Here is a 24,699-nt window from a genome sequence, read left to right on the forward strand (position 1 = left end):
GGATGGTGATGCAACAACCAGTTCTCACCGTCCTACGTCATTCTGCTTATTGACGACAACTGTCCTGACTTACGATATTACGAGAAGCTGAGATTTTCTGGATTATGATTAATGTATAGCGTTATTCAAAAGTCAGGAAAGAGTCTTATACAGGGACATCATTTTATTTTTACTTCAATTTTTATTGTACCTGAGTTTTTTAATGCACTTCACTCCCACCCCTTCTACTAATGAAGTTCAACCGTCCTCCACATAGACCCAAGATCGCATAGACAGTCATAGTAGCCTTACGGTCGTAGTAAACAGTACGTTCCAAAAATATGTTCGCGTTTTCCAGTGACGAAAGAGCATTCAATATTGAATCATTTTCGCACAGGTACTGTTGTCCATTTCCCTACGTCGTATCCCGGTTTCCCCCACCAGATTTTATTCGCCAGCTAGTGACTGGGCTGTCTTAGCTCTTTTCTGAGAACATTAATTTCTGTTAGGAATTGGACATCTACGTAATATTATACAAGTGTTTAAAATAACTTAAATAAACGGGCATCGTTAAGTAATTAATTGTCACGTGATTTCCTCCCTTTCTACGACCCTACGACATAACCACTTGGACGGACAGTAGATAGTAAACTGAGTAATTTTATCTTTTCGGATCGGGCAGAAGGGAAGATTGAATTTACAGTACGTAAAGTACTCTTTTATAGAGTAGGTACAGAATTATTTCAACATGAGTTTCTAGTACGAAGAACGAAACTGGTAATTGGGAATAGGTACAATAGTCTATAGTGCGATAATATGCACATTAGAACTGAATGCTGTATCGAAATGAGCGGCCACCATTTTAAAAAATGTGTTTAAATATCCATATTATGATTATTTTTCAATTTAACTTCATTCTCTATAGTGTACGCTAATGTGCTGTAGACAGTATAATATACACTGCATAATGAATACGTCCACATGGACAGCTCAGTTCGTGAGTAAAAACACTCATTGTTAATACTGTACTGTACTTTAATTAAACAAAAACCTAATGAAAACGATCAAACTCCAAAGCGCAATATTTCCTAGTTTACGTAAATGGATGAACTACTTTTCTTCCCTCCTATACCTAGTAAAGTTATTTGTTTGTGTATTACGCCAGTATCATCGAACTCCAGTCGTGGAAGGGGATCCAGAGGTATAGGCAAATTAATATTAAAAATGTTAGTAAAAATAAAATGATGTCCCTGTATTTTCGCAGAAACTTCTGTTTCAGTGATTTTTAGGGAATTATTTAATAACTCCGTATCAGACTACTCGGATATTTAGCGTCGACGGAACTAGTGATAGCGAGATGGTATTTGGTGAGGTGAGACCGAGGATTCGCCATAGATTAGCAGACATTCGCCTTACGGTTGGAGAAAACCTCGGAAATAGCCCAACCAGGTAGCTAATCAGTCCAAACGTGAATGGAACCCATCCTTAAGGGAAATGTCAAGTAATCTATGGTAAATTCTATATTATATATATATATATTACATATCACTGCCATCGGATGTATACCCAATTGTAGTGTTAATAAATACATACATACATACATACATACATACATACATACATACATACATACATACATACATATCCTCGGCCTCATCTCTCCAAATACCATTTCGCTATCACCAATCCTAGCGACATTAAATAACCGAATAGTTGATATAGTGCCATTAAATAACCAACTAAAAACTTTACCCACCCGAGACAGAGCGTGCATGAATTACAGAGCAAGTCACCATGAGTACACTCGTGTAAAGGTGCCGCCATCTTGCAACTTCTGCTTCTTCGTTTCGCTTGTGCGCACATCGACAAGACTGTCACATTGCGCTGACAGCTTCAGGTGTCTCAATAAAAAATTGTAGATTCCTACTACCATTTGTAATTTATTTACCGGCTCTCCCTTTTGCGTGCAATATGTTCAACAAAGACAATCTCTCCTAACTCACCGAAAAATGAGATAAAGAAATCAGCTAAACGATGGGAAACTGGTCCATATTGGCAAGCAAGAGAAAAATTGACGCAAGTTAATAAGTCTAATCACAATAATCACTAGGGCTCGGACGTTGATGAAATTATCTTTTTTCTGAGACATCACAGACAATGCAGAATGCAATACAAACTCGTTTCATTGCAACACAAACCAATATAGTCTACTCTTTTTTTTTTTTTGCATTTTTTCGGTCTTTCATCATCTATTGGCCATTCTTTAGGAAATATTATACTTTTTGTTACATTTTTGTCTTCTTCTGCTTTTCAACGAACTTTTTTTTTTACTGCAGATTGCTTACGCAATTCGACTGCATCAAACATAAATTTTGCGTATGGTTATATCAGCCTTGACTCTTGAACACGTGTCTTACGTGCTTTCCCCCAATTCAACGCAACAGAACAAACACTGCAGCCGCAGTGCCCGCAGTCAGCATACTGTATCTCACAAATGAAGACGTAAAAATGGCGAAAGTAAAGTAACAAGCAATTCTTGAAACCCGAGATCCTAGGAAAGGCGATGGCTCTTTACTACAATGTTGAATAAGAGATATGTCGGGGAATTTCAGTTCCTCTTGATATTTTAATGCGCAGTGGCGTGATTTCGGAGACATTCAATAATAATAATAATAATAATAATAATAATAATAATAATAATAATAATAATAATAATAATAGTGTGTTACTCAAAGAGGTGCAGACGGCTGTTACACACTGGTTGCTATCCCAGGCGGCAGACTTCTACAACACAGGAATACAAAAGTTGATCCCATGGCGTGATAAATGTTTCAATTCCGGTGAGTAATATGTTGAAAAGTAGCTCAACAATTGCTGTACCTGTTCCAATAAATCTTTCCATGAAATTGTGTTTTCTTTCTGTAAACGGCCCCAGGGAAACTTATCTTCTGGACGGCCCTCATAATTGCACTCGAGTGGCCAAAATAATAATAATAATAATAATAATAATAATAATAATAATGTTTTATTTTCGCAGGCAGAGTTAAGGCCATAAGGCCTTCTCTTCCACTCAACCAGCCTTAATCAATACAATACATATTTAAATTACGAATATTTACACTACACTTAAAAGGTTCTCCAGAAATATTCTTCAGTTACGTTTTAACGACTAGTAGACTACATATTTATTTAAATTTAGATAAACCTATAAGGTAAAGTAGTAACTTAATTTATGAGCTAATTTAATTCAATCAATTATAATTAATTTGAGATTTGAGATAGCTAGTAAAATGATGAAAATTAATTTAATATAAGCTTACTAGAACTATGTTACAGGGAGAAAAAAGAAATATATATATAACTAAAATATATTTCTATAATGAGAATATTAATGTAATCACCATTAGAGGTTTTGTAAATCTATTTAGAGAAATTAATGATAATAAGAAGAATGGACAGATGTTAGTTTCATTATAAGTAACAAATATTAATCAGCAATTAATCTGTTAGTAAGAATTTATGTAATTTTGACCTAAATAAAGTTATTGTCCAACAACCCCTTACATCACTCGGAAGCGAGTTCCAATTTCTAACAACTGAAACTGTATAGGATGAAGAATATAAAGATGTCTTGTGGTAGGGTATAATGAGTAAATTGTTATGACGAGACCTTGTACTTAGCTGATGATATGCGGATAAATTTTGAAAACGAGAAGCCAAATAGATTGGGGTAGCGGTGCGCAGAATTTGAAATAAGAGAACAAGAGAATGCAGGGCTCGTCGATCGCTTATTATTATTATTATTATTATTATTATTATTATTATTATTATTATTATTATTATTATTATTATTATTATTATTATTATTATTATTATTAAAATCTTGGTCTTTTTTTTTATTTTGTCATATTTTCAGAAATTTAATGTCACTTTATAGATCATTTTTCTGTGATTTTTAGGTCATCAACTTCCGAGCCCTAGTAGTCACTACTGGACTTGGACGACAACAACAGTAGCCTATATTAAGCAATTCATCAGCAAATAGTTGCACTACCCACTAAAACGGTTACCATACTTGTAAGGAACATCGATGGGCCGTATTAAGACATATAGGACGGGCATGAACATCATTTACAAGCAGACTGCGTGACGAAATTCCAACCCGCTAATTAATCGCATGCCATTTTCTGCTCGAGCGGCTGATTGCCAATTACTACGCTCCATATTACGCGCTCTTCCGATGACACTCAACTTTGGCATTAAGATACAAACACAGTCGCATCACTTACAAAACTACTCGAAAGTCAAGCCCTTTTAAAACCGCAGGAACTTTGTTGAAAATAAGGTTCACATAAAAATAAACCAACTTTCATTCAATAAAATTATATCATCCTGCTCTTTTGTCCCCCATGTTTGTCTTTCTTTGTGACCTCGTGTTTTACGTCTTTTTAAAAGTTTGGAATTTTATCTGCCTTCATTCTTGTAGAATTGTTTCGCAAAACTTTTATTTACCACCTAAACCGCCATTGGTTTTAATAGTTTTAAGTGAAATAGGGCATCAGCACTGACTTCCGAGTCCCATTTTGTTTTCAATCACTTCTTTTCCGGTTACTTCGTGGTTTTCGCTGTCATTATATGCAGAGTGTAGATGTGCCTCGTTAAATGTTGTCCTAGACCAGCGTTTCTCAAACTTTTCTGAAGTGGGGACCACTTTTTTAAGTCAGAACAGTCCCGCGGACCACCTTACTCTTGTTCCCTTCGAAAGCAAATTTATCATTTATGTAGCATATTTTAATACCAGTATACTTACATTTTAATGTAGAAATAATTAAAATTAATTTAATTCAATTAATTTATATTAGTATTAACTAATTAAGTTAATGTTCATAGAAGAAAATTTCTTATATCGTCATTTGCGAAAACAGAAATAAAAAAAATTAATGCAGAAACATGCCCGATTTTCAACAAGTAAATATGCAATTTTGCATATTCTATTATTGGTGTACGACGTACAGTACGTGACCATTTCAATATGCAGACTGGGTATCAGCAAAACTATTAAGAAAGTCATCAATACATGAAAAGGTTCGGTACTTTGGTCCTGTTATGAATTCGGGTGGTCCTTAGCTGGGTTACAGGCACAGCGCCAGATGTGCAGGGAAAAGATGGCGAGAAACACCACGTTCGTAGTGCTTTAAATTCCTCTTTTGTTGCTGAGAGTAGAGTGGGAAGGCGATATACGGGTAGGTTAAATAAATTTCATAAAATGTCAGTACTGGGAGAAAAAGTGAAAGGCGATTGCCATGTGTCATTTACAAACTCTGAGATTTTCAGCTATAGTGTGACACGCAATTCGATTGAATTTTATTTTCTCTTCTGTCTTTTTTGAAGGACCACAAGGGCAGACATCGAGGACCACAGGTGGTCCGCGGACCATAGTTTGAGAAACGCTCTCCTAGTTTATTTGTCCATGTCGGTGTATAAATTGGTAGATCTGAACACAAAAGTGACGAATTCGCATATCACAGGCTCATCGAAAATGGACCAAATATTTTGAAAATTCAAAAAATACTGACCATCTTTATGGAATTTTGAAGACTGTTTAATATTTCTGCGATACCTAAAACAATAGAAATGCAGAGAGGTTATTTTCTTTTATGCAAAAGTGGATCAAAGAACGAAACCGTTTGGATGTGGAATTCATCGAAGAAATAATTCAGTGTTTGTCCAGTACAACCAAATACCTTACTATAATAATACCGGACAGCTAGCAGTTTTGCGTGCGAACGACGCTGGTGCTGCTACCTACCTGCTGGTGTGGAGATATTCGCGAAACAAGCTGTAATCAACTGCAATATATATTGTTGCTGGGCTAGTTAGTAGTTTTATTAATTAGTGCTGTGTTAAAATGTCAGGATGTATGTGTGCTGTTTATAATTGTGACAATTGCAGCATTACAAATTGCTCCAAATCGTACTTTCGATTTCCGACAGTTCATAAAACGTGAGTCAACATTCTTTAGTAGCCCTCATTCCTTCGCCTTTATGTTGATAGAAAAATACAAATTAGTTTTTTTATTTAGACCTAATAAATGAATAGAAGTTAAAATGTATTGGATTTTAAGGTTTTATCAAATTAAGTTTTATTGTTGCCCATATGCCTTTACTAATTTTGTTACAAGAATCGCATTATTATCAATTTTATCTTTGCAGTTGTCAGCAATGCGTGTATAAAACATTACTGTAAATTCATTCCTAATATCAGATTGATTTTGTCTCGGTAAACCAAAGAAAAAATATGTAACAATTAATTACGGGAAGCAATATGAAGTATGCAATAGTTCTCATAATATGCAGCTTTGATATAAGATAATAATTTTACAATAAATATCATTCAACATTTCTTAAGCGTTCCATATATAATTCGACATTAGTAACTCACGTTTTAAACAATAGTCCGAATCTCGCTATGATAATATTTCCATATATGTGGACGTAATTCCATCCCTCTCCGCTAGATGTCAGGTCCGCGATATTTCGCACTCACGCCAATGCTGCTAGTATACAGCTGTCCGGTATTATTATAGTAAGGTATTTGGTACAACTTCAAGAACATTTCGTGCAAAGATTTAATTTTACACCTGAAAACTAACATTAAACCAGAGCTATAAACTACAAAACTTCACTGAAACAAGGTGACTATATGTCACTGGTAACCATAAGACAAAAAAGGATGACAGGATGAAGGTCTGCCCGTGAACCATAAATTAAAGCCAAATCGTCAATATGGAATATTTCAATATACTGCAGGGAACAATAAATAAGAAAATTTCCACAAATATTCCACAACGGAGATCGGTCTTATGTAATATACATTTTAAAATTGAAACATACAAGAGCTCCAAGGTCTAACTCTTGTCTCTAGGTAACGATGGAGGTCACCTTCGGAAAGGACTATTCGTTTTAACTGCAGTAATAACGATTCACAAGGTCCTGCAGGCCAAGGCTCGTGCGATTTTGTGTCATTTGGCGGGAAAACCGAGAGGGGTTACGCACATACGCTTGGAGATTATAGCGAATGTGCATTGTGCTGAATCTGTGGAATATTAAAACCATACCATCGCGTAAATTATATCATCCGTTCCATCGTACTGCACGCCCAGCGCGTCTGGCCGCGAAACCAGGTGGCTCGGGTTCGAATCCCGGCCGGGGCGAGTTACCTGGTTGAGGCTTTTTTCCGGGGTTTTCCCTCAACCCAATACGAGCAAATGCTGGGTAACTTTCGGTACTGGATCCCGGACTCATTTCACCGGCATTATCACCTTCATATCATTCAGATGCTAAATAACCTAGATGTTGATACAGCGTCGTAAAATAACCCAATAAAAAATCATACTGCGTTACTGTCAGATTTCGAATGGTTCAGGGTTGGACCTAAGGCGTGTACCTCAAAACAAGAGAATAATGAAAACACAAAAATGTTATATTGGCTCGGAAGAAGAAGAAGAAGAAGAAGAAGAAGAAGAAGAAGAAGAAGCAGTAGCAGTAGTAGTATAAATAACTTGTTGCAAATATCAGTGAAACCATCATCAAGTTAAATGTAGGCCTACGTACCGATTTCGCTTGCATTAAAAGATGTTTCCCTCAAAGATTACGTCATCATAATGAGTCCATTAAAGACCAGCATATATGGGTTATCTAACAATTGAAGGGGCTGAGAATGATGTAGTCCTAAGCCACACAGACAAAATTTTACTAGAAAGCGTGTTATAAAGGTTTAGAGTTCAATGACAGTCTACTATATACAGTCACGAAGCTTGAGTTTTGAGCAGTATTGCCAATTCGGGGGGTTTTTCCTGCTAAATCTAGCGTTTTTCGGAGTTAGTTTAGCGGGTAAAACTTATGAAATTTGTATTGCTGATGTAGGGATTTAGCGGGAAATTTTTAGCAGTCACAGCGGCAAAATAATATAATTTTACTTTGGCAATATAGCAATTTAGCGGTTTCTGCACGGCTTCACAGCGGATTTTTAAGAAGCGAGTTGGCAACACTGGTTTTGAGGGTGCTAGAAACAATAGACTGTGACGGTTCTATTTTGCATTGCCTGTAATGAGGCGATATTAGCGATCCTAGTGGTGAGCAACTATCTAATGTTTGCATATTTACTACGTATTGAGCTTCGCGACTGTATATACTAGACTGTAGTTCAATGCTATTAGATTCGGTATCACAATTTCTTCAGAGCATACTTACGTCATTTGTTGGGTGAATTGTATGTATTTATTCACACTGCAAATGGGTATATACCCGGTGGCAGTGCTAACTAATTACACTCAATACTGACAATTAATAATAAACACAACTAATAAAAAACAATAATTAATAATAATGACAAATAATAATAATAACAAGGAGCATCCTAAATTAAATGAGGAGCATACTAAATACTAAATTAACTGAACACTTAAAGTAAATCTAATTTGTATCTTAACCCTAAGTTCATACCTGCACAAGTACCTTTCGGCACTACACTTATTTCGCCATCAACTCCCTCACTGCACTGATTCTATCCTGATTTCACTAACACTTCAAAACCATTTCACTGTTCAAATACTTTGCACAGCCACTATGAATTATAGAACTTCACTGACACAAACACACTTCACTTACACAATAGACTTCACTGACACAACACACTTCCTCACTGATACAACACTTCAAATAATATAATATCAATTACACCCTTTAAATAGTGTGTATAATATACTTACCGTCTACTAGAAAAATTTCATAATATTCTACTAGTACACGTTCCATAGGTGGAAGAAATGAATTCGCACAAAAAAACAACATTTTTGTTAAAAGTGTGACTGCGGGACTATCTCATTCTCACCTCTTCAATCAAGTTTCCATAAATCATGCGATGTTTTAAAATTGAATGCATTTTTGACAGAATGTTTCCGTCACGTATTACTAGTTTGAATATGTACGAGGAGCATCCAGAAAGTAAGTTTCCCTATTAAAAAAAAAAAGAACACACACTTTCAGGAAAACATTTATTGGCAACAGGTACAACAATGTTTCAGCTATTTTTCAACATAGTCACCATCAGAATTGAGACATTTGTCGTATCGTGGGATCAACTTTTGTATCCCTCTGTCGTAGAACTCTGCCGCCTTTGAATGGAACCAGCGTGTGACAGACGTCTTCAGCTCTTCGTCGTTTGCCAAAACGCTCACCGGAGGACAGGAATTTCTTGAGGTGCAGAGAGAGAGAGAGAGAGGGGGAGAGGGAGGGAGAGAGAGAGAGAGGGAGGGAGGGAGAGAGAGAAAGATGGAGAGAGTAGAGAGAGAGTAGATAGAGAGAGAGTAAATAGAGAGTAGAGAGAGAGTAGATAGAGAGAGAGTAGAGAGAGTAGATAGAGTAGATAGAGAGAGATTAGAGAGAGAGAATAGATAGAGAGAGAGTATAGAGAGTAGATAGAGAGAGAGTAGAGAGAGAATAGAGAGAGATAGAGAGAGAGTAGAGAGAGAGTATAGAGAGAGAGATATGTTCGGCCCATAGACCTGACAGAGCTGCCGATGAATTTCAATTGGCGCAATGCTTTGTGCATTAAAGAACTTTATCACCGACCGAACCTCGCAGGCGGCGGGAGAAGGAATAAGAGCTTCCATTTCGGGTCACTGCTGCCACGCTACTCGCACCAAGCGGGACCTGTCCGGCTGGCATATGACTGATACGTCATAGATCTGTTACGCATGCGCAATTGACACGGCTAATTACGTTTCCTTTCAAGGGGAAAAAATCGGGAAACTTACTTTCTGGATGCGCCTCGTATAATATAGATTCGGCATCCCAGTTCTTGAAGTAAATAGAAAAAAATAACTTCCAAATTCTTAAAAAATAACAAAGAAACGGTTAAAACTCACCCAGTTTCTTCCATTCATTACATGTGTGTGTTCAAGAAATTGCCGCAAAGCACAACTGAACAGAAAAACAAAATATTCTTCTCTAAACAAGCTGGCAACAGAACTATGCTACTGATAACGGCAACAAATAACAATAACGCCATGGAGATAACAGCGTAACACAGAGGGAGGCCCACACACGAAAACAACATAAACCTCAGGTTCCGCTTGATGATTAATAACTTTTAGTGCTTTACACATGTTTAGAATTCCATGAATGTCCTCCTCGGTGGTTAGGTTAGCTTAGTCTGCTATCCACTGGACGTGAAGTTCGTGGGTTCGAAACCAGCGAAAGGCAATGGACTTTAACGAGTGATAAACCTCATAATCTCATCGTGGCTATCTCAAAGAGAAAAATATTTATAGAGAGCCCATATAGTATATTTAGGGGAAGTAGAAGAACCCTATCTTTGAAAGAGAGCTCCGGGCAAAACTTATCTGCCGTTTCTCCCCCCTCCCCCATGTTCAATTTCGACGCTCAAAAAGTTTCGCGGTTGAAAGAGTGATTGATTAAACAAAATTAAATACTACTAATAACAGTAATATCACAGTCTACTATATACAGTCACGAAGCTTGAGTTTTGAGTGTGCTAGAAACAATAGACTGTTACGGTACTATTTTGCATTGCCTGTAATGAGACAATATTAGCGATCCTAGTGGTGAGCAACTATGTAATGTTTGCATATTTACTACGTATTGAGCTTCGTGACTGTGGTAATATCTCCGATTGAGGTTCTGGCTGATACATCTAATATCAGGCAGTACTCACTTCAAGATACATGTCAGAGGAATAACAATTGTTTGTATACCTACATCTGAAATCTGATTAGCGTAAAATCAGTCTAGTATTTACAGTCACGAAGCTTGAGTTTTGAGGGTACTAGGAACAATAGACTTTGCAGATACTATTTCGCATTGTCTGTAATGAGCCGATAGTAGCGATCCTAGTGGTTAGCAACTATAGTCGTGACGCTGTTATTCCCGGCGTGACTCCTCTTCTTTCCTTACGTCTTAGGAAGTCATGTCTCTATAAATTCTAGGTAGGTAGTATCGTTCGCTATTTTTGTTCTTTCGTTGCCGAGTTATCAGACGAGGAATCTATTTGCCACACCGTTAAACATTATCATGTCGTAGCTCCTATGATAATAAATCAAACGCACTGTAATTCAGCAAATAAATGAGCGGCAAATAACGTCTTCATGTGCTTTCTGCGAACGCCAACGAAAGAGCCAAAATGGCGGGCGATTATATTAAGTATTTATCGAGCCTTAGGAAATGCATAACGTCATCATCAGCGAATCACAAGACTCACACGTTTAAAAGTAGACAACCTGCAACGTGATTGGCTGCCGGAAATAAGAGCGACGGGACTATATCTATGGATCCATATTTACTACGTATTGAGCTTCGTGACTGTGTATACTAGACTATGGTAAAATGTAGTCAAAAGTATGCAACGATGACACGGCGCTCAGAAGCCTGTATTAGAGCTCATGATGGCCATTTTGAGCACTTCCTGTAGAAGTTAGAAATGTCTGTATATGAAAAAAGTAATGTAAGTTGTAAATTAAACTTTATCATCACAGGTTATTATATACACCACAAACAATGACTGTAACTAAAAAACTAAACGAAATTTACCATATGTTTATATGATTTTTTTTTTTGCTTGTTTTCAAGTCCTCTATCAATTCCCCGGAACTTTCCCACCTGTTTTGATACACCCTGTATATCCATTTATTCATTAACCCATCTGTCCATTTTACAAGTCTCTAGAACATAGCAAAGTTAGTCCGTTCGGGTGGTTATGTCGCATCTCGATTTCCCCCACTAATTTCTGCTGTCCTCTCTGTAAAGGCTAATGACTGGGCTGTTAGGTTCTTTCCTGAAAATATTTGCTTTTCAGAATTGGAAGTCTACGTAATATTATACAACTGTTTAGAATATAAAAAAAAAAAAAGAGTGACGTAAAGTAACTGTCAAATGAATTCCCCGTTTCGCCGACCCTGCACCATAACTATTCGGTCGGACAGTAGTAAGAACTACTACTACTACTGCTACTGCTACTACTACTACTACTACTACTACTACTACTACTACTACTACTACCTCTAAATTGGAGATTTATCCTTCGAAGAGGTGGAAAAATTCAAATATCTTGGAGCAACAGTAATAAATATAAATCACACTCGGGAGGAAATTAAACACAGAATAAATATGGGAAATGTCTGTTATTATTCGGTTGAGAAACTTTTATCATCCAGTCTGCTGTCGAAAAATCCGAAAGTTAGAATTTATAAAACAGTTATATTACCGGTTGTTCTGTTTGGTTGTGAAACTTGGACTCTCACTTTGAGAGAGGAACAGAGATTAAGGGTGTGTGAGAATAAGGTTCTTAGGAAAATATTTAAGGCTAAAAGGGATGAAGTTACAGGAGAATAGAGAAAGTTACATAACACAGAGCTGCACGCATTGTATTCTTCACCTTACATAATTAGGAACATTAAATCCAGACGTTTGAGATGGGCAGGGCATGTAGCACGTATGGGCGAATCCAGAAATGCATATAGAGTGTTAGTTGGGAGGCCGGAGGTAAAATGACCTTTGGGGAGGCCGAGACGTAGGTGGGAAGATAATATTAAAATGTAGATATTTGAGGTAGGTGGGATATGATGGTAGAGACTGGATTAATCTTGCTCAGGATAGGGACCAAGGGAGGGCTTATGTGAGGGCGGCAATGAACCTCCGGGTTCCTTAAAAGCCAGTAAGTAAGTATTACCGCTGCTAGAAACAGCAGCTAAAGTAACACCCTACAGCACAAAGGCAATATGTTCCATCATCGTTGTGGCCACGTAAAATACATTCAATTATATTATTCTTTCTTTCTCACTTTACCTAATCCTCCTTTTGCTCCCGAGTTACACACCACTGCGGGTAGGGGATAGAGATTAATCTGATCAGACACTAGCCACCGCTGAGACATCACAGAACAATCACAAGACAACGAAGAAACACCCCAGTCCCTTGGACGGAAGATAAATTTCTTCCATTACCCACGTCGGGAATCGAACCTCTGACCGTTTGATTGGGAAGTACAAGCGCTATCCATATAGCCACAACGGTAGACTAAATATATTGTACACATAAAAAATAAAATAACTGAATAATGCACACAGGCACAAAAATACAGTCCTGACATTAAAATCATTCATTTATTCTCACATAAACTACATTGAAAGAGTATTATAACATTCTGAAATACAGTCTTATATATTAAATTTCTTTCCTTATACACTGCCCCATTCGTGTGATACGTTATCTATACACGGAACCCGAAGAAAGCACATTTGTTTCCTACAATTTATGCTGTTCAGCCGTGGCGAAAAGGCCATGGTGCGCCGAGCCACTGTGTAAGCTGCAACGTGCATAGCACCTATGGAGGGAGGCAGACATCCGAAGGGGAAGTTAATGTTTAGGACGTGTAACGAAGAAAGAAGTGAACAAGAAAACATAGGACACATTATCACAACCTAAAATTAACTGTCTTCAGAATGTCTCTGCGACAAAGTTTCAAAATCAGGAATTATGTCACTTACTGCCAATCGTAGTTGATCACGAAGGTATTTGTCTGTCAGTCGTGATCTAAATTTGGTTTTTACTATTTTCATTGCTGAAAACAATTGTTCACAAATGTAAGTTACAGCGAACATGGCTTCAACAGAGCAAGCGAAAGAACGAAGCTTCAAATATTTATTTTTTTCCAAAGATTTGAAAAGTTCAATATCTGTCAAGTCCTTACATCTAGCTTCCATTTAACGTCACATTGTAAATCTGCGAGTTTAAATTGAAAATCTAACCGCATTATTCGTACATCTGCTGTGAAAGAATCGACGTACAGAGATGATAATGATGATAATGATTAGAGCGGTGCAGACGGAGCACATGACAGACAGAATGGCATCATAGCAAGGGTTCCGACGTTACTCGGCGTGTTCCCTGTGTACAAGCGACGGTCATGTACACGATATGTTGACGTACAGACGACACAATAGAAATGACACAGTTCTCTAACGTTTCTACAATTAATTTCCTACAGATACTTTAGTAAGATTTCAAAATTACAAAACTAATTAACCATTTCATCCTAAACAAATAATATACTGTATACATGTATGATTTCATACAGAACGCAAACAAAATCACTGTTTATTTGTAACGGGTTCATGATATTCCAATCGCAAAAGCATTTGAAAAATTGTTTTTTGTTTTTCCTTTTCTTTACAATGAGTGTGATTTATTAATGCACATATGATACGTTATCAGATTTCTTCCAAATATTGTTACAATGCACAACAAATGATATTTGTACGTTATTAACAGAAAACGATTTTCGTCTACCTGATAGCATGGCCTTATATGTGGAGAAGCTTCTTTCTACGTCTGTTGAGACAACTGGGGCATACGTAAAATCCTGTAAAATATTTTCTTCAACTTCTGTTAGTTCTTCAAAGGAATCCTTATCTCCAGAAATACTGTCACTAATCTTTCAGAGTTTATAATATCCACCATTTTTTTCAACTTATTTGTTATTTTCGCAGATATTATTTTACCAATTTTATCGTCTACTTGAGTCACTTTCTTCCAGATATTTCGCAGTAGGGAAATCTGATCAACCAGTTTTGTACCAGACTTCTCTAAAGCTGTTGTACAATCGGGAATAAACCCATAATTCGATTCAATGTATTCCAATATGTTTTATGCTTGAATCAATTAACAAAAATATCACCATATTCGGAATTAAGTCTCTTAAACTTTGCCGAACGAATTTGCTCCGCCTTAGGCATCGTAACACTAGAACCGAACTGTTCTTACGTATGTTTCTTCAGTACTGACGTTTGCTTTACCATGCTGTACCTACTGCTTGGAGCTATCCTGTGTACCGCAGAGTCAGACCTCTGCGGGTACACAAGGTGAATTTACAATCCTTGCCCTGTTGCCGGTGTGTCGAACAACTGCTCCCTTTGCACTGCTCTAATAATAATGATGATGATGATGATGATGATGATAATAATAATAATAATAATAATAATAATAATAATAACACTTAACCTTTTAATGTTTCATCAGTAACATGTAACTTATAATGCCGTTTTATGTTATACAACCGTTTTCCTAGTAATATTTGTGAACAAATCATACATTTAATATTTTCATCATACTGTAAGCAAAAGAATGCATCCTCCCATCCTACTTGAAACTTTCGTTTTTTATAGAGGTGCATGGTTTCGAGAGAGATATTGCGACGATACGCCACTCGCAGGTCCGAGACAAATACAAACAGAACGGAGTTTGACTTCAGTGAGTGAGAGGGTGGGGGTTGTAGGTAGGAAGCGAGAGAAATGCACTGCGAGGCACAATGTGCTCGTGAGTCGCATTTTCGCCGCGGCTGATGTAAGTTGTTCATAGAGTTCGTTATTCCCCTCCCCCCCCCCCCAAGTCCGACTCTTATAATGTAAAGCCTCTCTGAGTTACGAGAACTAAGTTTTGTAAACTTGGCTGACGCACGTAAACGCTGTTAGATGGGGAAGATACACTTTGTGCCCAATTTGCCAGTGTATACCAAAGAATGTTCAAACTACTGAGCCCAGCTTTTCTAGCTTACGTGAAGAGGCGTTCCAAGACTCGAGCAGTAACAAACCAACATTTCTAAGAGAAGAAGCGAAAAAAATCAAGTATATGGAATATGGAATTAAAAAGTACCAACATTCAAGCAACAAAAATTAGTATTTCGTTTTAGTAAGATATTAAATTATTGTTTAATCAACTGTCCGAAGACAGGTCTGAACCCCTTAAGTTAATACCAAAAAGAATCACTCATGAGGCAACTAGGCCAGGAGATAATAAGGTAGGATAGTCAGTTCCTTTCCCTCTTCATTGCATACTGTACATCGCCGATTAGCTTCATGACATTAAATTAATATCAGAAAATAATTTTGACTTTTTTTCTTAACTTCCTTCAGTTAATACATCTCGTTCAGGCCGCGTAATCCTTATTCACAGAATATTCTTCTAGTTTTGGGATGCTTGACTTAAGAACCCGGAACAGGTAGTTCTGACGTATAACAGGCATTCCGAGTCTTCAACAAAACTGCAACATTTATGGGATCACAAAACAGCTGTTTACAATTAACTTGAAAATCAACGGCGTAACTTTATTGATATAGCAGGCGAGACCCAACAATTTGGCTAGAATTCTGATACACCACAAATCACAAGTAAGACTATAAAAATGTAGTTTATACAATATTTAATATTTAGAAGAATTGTCAATCATTTTGTTATTAATAATAACCGTAAAAATTGCCAAAGACTGGAGCCATATTTTCATTTATTGTCTTGTTTTTATCGTCAACACGCACTTAGTTTATAATACATCAACAATTAACGTTTGGTACGACCGCGAACATAATTCCATCAACACACACTTGTATTGTAACATTAATTTACATTGAAAATCCGCATTAGCACCAGCACATGTTATGTTATGGATCGTAGGCCTTCGCTTGACAGTTAATTACAGTGTTGCCGACGTATGGCTCCGGCTTGTAACTGAAGAAGGCTCTGACAGTGTACTTTTCATTGCAAATTCCGTCTAAACTCTGAACGTCCCATTCTACAACACAGCAGGTCAGGTTTAGTGGACAACACGAAAGAGGGAGTTTACTGTCCACGATGTTATGTATTATCCTTCGTAAACACACATGTTAAGCGTGAATAAGCCAAGCCCTTAAAGAGTTAGAATAAAAAAGGAATTTCAGTAGGGTATGCATTAATTATTTTAATGTTTGTAATTTTAATACACATTATAACAAAAATAATTCTGCGCTTTGTCAGAGTTACACCGCCACGCAGAATACGTCACCCAGTTTCGGAATGAAACTACAGTTGTGTTTGTTTGAATGTTTTGTTTTTGTTTCGGTTTACAAATGAGTGTGTGTCTATGATTTTTGTTAGTTATTTAACGACGCTGTATCAACTACTAGGTTATTTAGCGTCGATGGGATTGCTGACAGCAAGATGGTATTTGGGGATATGAGGCCGAGGATTGTTTCGGAAACGAAACATCAACCTACAAAACGTATCAAGTCCCCCAGCGTATAAAACTGGGTAACTAGATATGCTGGGGGAGACTTTATACGTTTTGTAGGTTTATGTTTCAGTTCCGAAACCTCAACTTACAAAATGTATCAAGTCCCCCCCTGCGTATCAAGTCACCCCATTTTACGGTATATATGTTTCTGTACGAGAGAGAAAAAGAGAGGGATTGTTTTAAATTATGCCCTATTATAATTTTTATTAGATCTACAGTTCAACCCCTATACAACTGGGTCCGAAACATCGTAGATATGGATGTAACACTAAGAAACATGCCTCCCGAAAATGCTTTTGTGCGAGATCGTGCGTATTTGCTTGTTTTCCGCACAGAACCAATACGCGGTAAGTGTGAAATACCACATTCAGTATTCCCAACGTAACACACATAATAATTTCCCTCTTCTTACCGCTTAAGCGCGACATTCATTTTACTGCTTTAGGCTTTTAACATATTATTTTTAGAGACGTTTAACATAGTAATAATTATAAATTGGAAACTTACCACTGCAATTTCACCTAAATTGCACTGTTAATTATTGTTTTTAAATATTTGCAAATATTAAGTAAAGTCTACTACTCCACGAAACTTATTGCATTCCTGATACAAGTAACATTAAGGAAGCCGTGAAAAAATCAACGAGATTCCAGATGCCGATGTTATTACTGCAATATGTTATATAAATAATATTGTTAAAATATTAAAATGAAAAATAAATCATTACATAACCTTACCGTTTGTTTTAAGTTCGCATTTATAGACTGGGGGGGGGGGGGGAAGACAGACGTATATCACGGCCTGCTGGAGTATAGTACAGAAAACATTTTACAGCAACAATGTTGAAGAAAGATATTTTGGTGTTCCGAAGTTGGCGTCATTAAACAGAAACCAACATGGAGATTTCATTGCAACTAATTAGAAATTCGTCTTTCAGGTATGTAATAAACGATCTTCGCACAAAATAATGTACGATACACGAGCGGTATGTTTGTTTTCATGTTCTCGGAAATTAAAAAACCTCAACTACGTTTCGCTTTTTTCAATCTTCTTCTCGAACATGAAAACGTCAACATACCGCTCTTGTAACGTATATTACTATTATTAAATGATCACATTCCGATATACTGTACTATATCACGATCAAACTATAACGGGAGAGAGGAGGTAAATGATGTCCCCCATAACCCCGTTATATGGGGATTCTATGGTTTTACTTTGTCCCCCGCCCCTCCAAGGAAACTGTCATTTTTCCGCCTATGGTTCAGTATTTAATCTCGTCTTTAAGTATACACCACATTTTTACCGGGATCACTTTTTCTTTTTCTGCATTGTTGTGCAGTTGGCGTATGTTTTATTTCTCCAAGAGGCGGACTGAACACCTGCAGACTTTTAACATATGAGTACAGGCTGTTACAAAAGAAACATTACTGTGCTTCCATTTCTCAAATGAGGTATAGAAATTCTTATAAATTCAACAATTTAAAATAAATATTATGATCTAGACAAATGATATGAAGACATTAATTCGTCAATTTAAGCACAGACTTAATCATAACAAAAAAAGATCTTTTGAATTCAATATTTTCTAACGTTAATAGAAAAAAAAAGAGTTCAGACAAGTTTACTGCGGGCCCCCCCCCCCCCCATAACTCCACCATGTAGGCCTACTGAACATAAAGGGATTTGTCATTCTCTAAGAATATATTATTTGTATAAACACAGTTTTCAACTTACGTATTTCAGTTTAGCTTCATGAACAAAATCATTAATAACATCTCACACGAATGCAGTCATTATCACAATGTAAGTTTCACCCCCACACAGTCCACACTATGCACAGTCTGTCTTCTTCTACACGTCAAATCATGATCAAGTTCCAATTTTTACCGTATGGCGTCGCACCTACACGTAACAGGTTAGCCAATAAAATATTATCAGTCTAGTACATACAGTCCATATGATCTAAGATACAGTACGTCACAGTCTACTATATACAGTCACGATGCTTGAGTTTTGAGGGTGCTAGAAACAATAGACTGTGACGGTACTATTTTGCATTGTCTGTAATGAGCCGATATTAGCGATCCTAGTGGTGAACAGTTATCTAATGTTTGCATATTTACTACGTATTGAGCTTCGCGACTGTATATACTAGACTGTGGTACTATTTTGCATTGCCTGTAATGAGGCGATATTAGCGATCCTAGTGGTGAGCAACTACCTAATGTTTGCATATTTACTACGTATTGAGCTTCGCTACTGTATATACTAAACTGTGGTAGTCATGAAGCTCAATACGTAGAGAATATGCATCCAATGACAGTTGAACTTTAGTTAGTAGCCACTAGGATCGCTACTATCGCGGGGGATGGGGGGGGGGGAAGAGAGAAGGGGGGGGGGAACTAACTTCGTGACTTTATGTACTGGACTATGATATTATGTGGCTTCTATAACATAGAGTAAATTCATTCAGTGTTCTGCCTAAGGGCAGGTCTTTCACTGCAAACCCAGCATTCTGCAATCATAGACTTACCAGTACTAAATAACCTCTGCAGGCTATGCTTGATTTGTTAGCAACTGATTCCAAAGCGATTTTGTAAAAGACATTCATCTCAACAAAAATTTATTTTCCATCCTATATTTTTTAAAAGGAAATTTCATTTTATTATTTTTATTATAATAATTCGAAAATGTCATTGCGTCATCCTGTGATCTAATGGTTGCAATGCTGACCGTTGTATCCAAGGATTGCAGGTTCAAACCAGTCCAAATGCGATAAAATCCTCTGCATGGATTCCTTTCAGGAGAAAAGTAGGCCTAAACCTGTGGGTTCCGTGTCGTACATTTATGGCATTTAAAGGAACCCTCCATATAACATTTGTCGGTCATTTCTTGCCCACGTTGAATTTAGAAATCCTCAGAAACTTGAATACTGATGCTTTAGCAAAGAAGAGCAGCACTGCTGCTTACAGACCTGTTACTAAATCTACGTATTACTCTGTGAAAAGATTTATTAAATCTACATACTTAGACTTCAACAAACAAAATTTGATAACACAATCTCAAGGGAAAAAATGGAACTCACTGCATCATAATCCACAGTTAATTCCCGATTTACCACGAAAATCGTCTGTAGCTGCATTTAGATTGGCAACAGGCCATGATTGTTTGGCCAAACACCTGCATAGAATTGGAATATAGCCTATCAGTCTCCTAACTGCCCATTGTGCAACTCAAACCAAGAAATGGATTCGGAACACCTCAAAATCTGTGCTTCAGTGGCTGATCATGATAATATCTTTGAAAAATATTGGAGTGCAAGAGGTCAAATGACTTTATTGTCAAATGCCTGGCATTAGAAAACAACAATTTATTATTAGACCCAAAACAATGTTTAAGAAAGAAAACATAAAATAATAAAATAAAGACCACCAGATGAGAAGTGTCTAGCAATCTGAAATAATAAAATTTTCGGATGTATAAGGTCCGAAAAGTAAAGTTTAAGTAACAGAACAAGCAACTAAAATATCCCCCAGATGTAAAGGGTCTGAAAGATAAGCAATAACGGTTCAAATCATCTTGTCTAATCCCGTACTTAACAAAACTTCTCCACTGCATTTACACAATTAAAATTATTTCCAAGATCGTCACTCACTACTTAGTGCCAACTGATCCTTCGAAGAGGTGGAAAATTCAAATATCTTGGAGCAACAGTAACAAATATAAATGATACTCGGGAGGAAATTAAACACAGAATAAATATGGGAAATGCCTGTTATTATTCGGTTGAGAAACTTTTATCATCCAGTCTGCTGTCGAAAAATCCGAAAGTTAGAATTTATAAAACAGTTATATTACCGGTTGTTCTGTATGGTTGTGAAACTTGGACTCTCACTTTGAGAGGAACAGAGATTAAGGGTGTTTGAGAATAAGGTTCTTAGGAAAATATTTGGGGCTAAAAGGAATGAAGTTACAGGAGAATGGAGAAAGTTACACAACACAGAACTGCACGCATTGTATTCTTCACCTGACATAATTAGGAACATTAAATCCAGACGTTTGAGATGGGCAGGACATGTAGCACGTATGGGCGAATCCAGAAATGTATATAGAGTGTTAGTTGGGAGGCCGGAGGGAATAAGACCTTTGAGGAGGCCGAGACGTAGATGGGAGGATAATATTAAAATGGATTTGAGGGAGGTGGGATATGATGATAGAGAGCGGATTACTCTTGCTCAGGATAGGGACCGATGGCGGGCTTATGTGAGGGCAGCAATGATCCTCCGGGTTCCTTAAAAGCCGTAAGTAAGTATTATTCTGAAAGGAATGTTTTAAACATAGAAAATCTAAAAGCGAATAAATGGCAATGTTAAATACAGTGTGCATCCCTTTGAAAAATGGCTGCTGGTGGCAAAAAAGATAAGGCGATAATATTTTCAGAAAGAGGGAGAATTGAACTTTCTTCTCATGGAAAAACAAAGATCGTATTTTTTTGCCAAAATCTGTCTAATTTCAGTCATAACTCTCCTTAATGTACAAACTGAGATACTTTATACACTAATAACCGTTTAACTTTCCGATTATACCTAGGTATTATGTATAAAAGATAGCATGATATTGAACTGCTGGAAAATTTAGTTTTCAAAATAGAAATGAATTACTGAAAATTAATTACAAGTTAAGATGTTAAATTTGACTCTGGAGAGAGAGGTAATCCAAAATTTAAAAAATATATCATCTTCTGTTCCATTTTTTGTCTTTAAGAGCAATTCCAAATGTTATATCATATCATATTAACAGCGACAATTTTCAAAGCTATGAATAAAAAATATGATGATGACCACCACCATTGCTCAATGTCTTGGGTCGTTCTAAACTCTTCTGTCCCTTTCCAGTGTATGTCAACAAATGTTTTTCAATTCTGTCGTTGAACATTCTTCCACATTATGTCTCCTAACTAAAAATACGTACTTCATAAATAATTTACTTATATTTTTGTCACTTTACACGTTTTATGTACAAAAATAATTAGGTCAACACACATATTAACACAGTAGAATCATTTCTACAGTAAGACAATGTAACAAAAAAAGATTTATTGTGATTTTACGCCTTCTTTGTCGTTTGTTTCACGAACAAATTCCTGTCCAGCACTTAATTATACCACAACGAAACACAGTTCAGCTATGTAAAACGCATATTTACACTGTTTCTAAATAACTGGCAATAATACTGAAAAATTAAGGAAATAACGTAACAAAGTAAAAAAAAAAAATTCTGCGTTCCTTTTCGCAGGTTTATATAAAGAATTCAATGAACAACTGGCCATGGCCTTCAAGACACATTTTCTTATCAGGGCCTGATCTCTTGCATGACGAAAAATTATAGATATTCGATCACCGAAGGACCAACTTTCATTTGCCAGTTATTGTAACAAGAGATCTCAAGTAGACTTTTTAAGTGTATAATGAAAATTTGAAATGGGACAAAACTTTTACTTTCAAAGGGACAAATTGTATAGTCCCTTGATTAAATTTTTTATTAGGAACATATAAAAGACAAACATATTACTAACAATACTGCAACAATCACATTTAAGTAGTCTGCCAGGAATAATACGAACATAATAGGTGTTACAGATTCATATTTTTAAAACCTTTTAAAATTAATGAATTCCGGAATTTTATTTAACTTAAGATTGAATAATGCAAACGATGTCATGACTTTTTGGGATGAAGGAGTTTAATTTATCTGATTCCCGGAGTTTCGCGGAGAGACATTGTCTGCTACATGGGTGGAGGTCCATTGCGTCGAATCTTTATGTATGGACGGAGAAGTTCTTCCCACGAGACCCATGAGAAGGGTATGCAACTCTTGGACTGTGCTGCGATGGGTACGAATGTGGACAGGAGACTCCATAGGGCTGCGAAGAGTAGCAGGAATGTGGCCCAGCGTCGTGTCTGTATCACTACGTAGTCCATAGTCAACGGCACAACACTGTCCATCTGAGCTGCGCGAGTCTGAAAGGCGATATCTGCAGGGCTGTAACATAACAGTCTTATTAGTTTCATTTTCCATTTCAACCTAAGAAAAGCCACTCTTATACAGTAGAACCCCGATTATCCGTCACCCTATTAACCGATTGTTGGATTATCCGTCTGTCATTCCCTCCTTTTTTTGTTGCAGAAAAAATATTGAGTATTGCACAATACATTAGTACGTATATTTTTTTTTTCATTACCCTCCCTATTAGAGGAATCAAACATGAAAACAGCACTATTTGCAGATGATATAGTTTTGTGGACTTCCGGATCTTACAGACATAGAGAAAAATTCAAAATTATGCTCTTAAAGCTCTAAATCAACTACATGAATGGAATACATCAAATTTGATGACACTCAATTTAAGCAAAAGTAACTACCAAATATTTTCACTTGGTAAAAAAGAAAGAGAATTCAATATCCAATACAATGGCCAACACCTTCCTAGGACTTATGAATCCAAATATCTTGGAGTTATTTTCGATAGTAAGTTAACATGGAGCAACCATTTGAAATACATTTCTGAAAAAGCTCGTAAAAGATTCTCCCTTCTAAAAAGACTAGCAGGAAAGAAATAGGGATGCTCTAGGAATACTTTGAACACTACATACAAAATGTTTATACAGCCAGTTCAATATGAAAAACTTCTCAGATTACCAGGAAACAATTGGCATTCTCTGTAGATTGAAAACTCAAAAAAGTTTTATATCCATTGTTCAAGAATTAAAACAGAAAATCAATATCCCGAATTTAAAAGAAAACTTACAAATTAAACCAAACCCTTTAACTCTATTAAATATAGAATATAATCTAAATTTAACAGAAGAACTACTGAAATCAGAAGTAAACACTGAAATAATGAAACAATTGTCTTTAGAGATAATTAATATTAGGTACCCTCCACAAAACTGGCTTCATTTATACACCGACGGATATTTGATCTCCAGAGAACAAGGTGCCGGTGCAGGTGTTATGTGCTGTCTCTTCTCACTTTATAGATCTCTTGGGTATGGAACAACAAGTTTTGATGGTGAAATCATTGCAATAAGTGAAAGTCTCAGGAATCTTCTATGCCACATCAATAAATTTAAGAATGCAGTTATATTGTCAGACTCCAAAGCAGCTATTCTATCAATAGTCTCTAAACACACGCCTTCCTCTCAAACAGCAGAAATAACTAAAATGCTCTCTCAATTAATATCACTCAATAAAAGAATTGTATTCCAATGGATACCATCCCATTGTGGAATCCTGGGAAACGAGAATGCGGATGCACTAGCAAAGAAGGGCAGCACTGCTACTTACAGACCTGTTACTAAATCTACATATTACTCTGTGAAAAGTTATTAAATCTACACAATCCCAAGGGAAAAAATGGAACTCTCTGCTTCAAAATCCACAGTTAATTCCCGATTTACCACGAAAATCGTCTGTAGCTGCATTTAGATTGGCAACAGGCCATGATTGTTTGGCCAAACACCTGCATAGAATTGGAATATATCAGTCCCCTAACTGCCCATTGTGCAACTCAAACCAAGAAATGGATTCGGAACACCT

General features: G+C 36.6%; 2 protein-coding genes across 9 annotated transcripts in view; both read right to left on the bottom strand.

Moving 5' to 3' along the window:
- LOC138694994 (inositol 1,4,5-triphosphate receptor associated 1-like) overlaps positions 1–18,854 on the bottom strand; it is a 383,890-nt gene extending 365,036 nt beyond the window's left edge. Inside the window, exon 1 of the mRNA XM_069819250.1 lies at positions 18,835–18,854. The gene's annotated coding sequence lies outside the window, so the exon portion shown is untranslated. The remainder of the gene's footprint in view (positions 1–18,834) is intronic.
- A 3,217-nt stretch (positions 18,855–22,071) lies between these two features.
- LOC138694995 (inositol 1,4,5-triphosphate receptor associated 2-like) overlaps positions 22,072–24,699 on the bottom strand; it is an 89,728-nt gene continuing 87,100 nt past the window's right edge. For all 8 annotated transcript variants that reach the window (XM_069819259.1, XM_069819255.1, XM_069819257.1 and 5 more), the window contains one exon: positions 22,072–23,142. In XM_069819259.1, coding sequence (XP_069675360.1) covers positions 22,887–23,142 — 256 coding nt within the window. In that variant the 3' untranslated portion in view covers positions 22,072–22,886. The remainder of the gene's footprint in view (positions 23,143–24,699) is intronic.

Source organism: Periplaneta americana, chromosome 2 (genome assembly GCF_040183065.1).
Source record: "Periplaneta americana isolate PAMFEO1 chromosome 2, P.americana_PAMFEO1_priV1, whole genome shotgun sequence".
Classification (NCBI taxonomy): Eukaryota; Metazoa; Arthropoda; class Insecta; order Blattodea; family Blattidae; genus Periplaneta; species Periplaneta americana.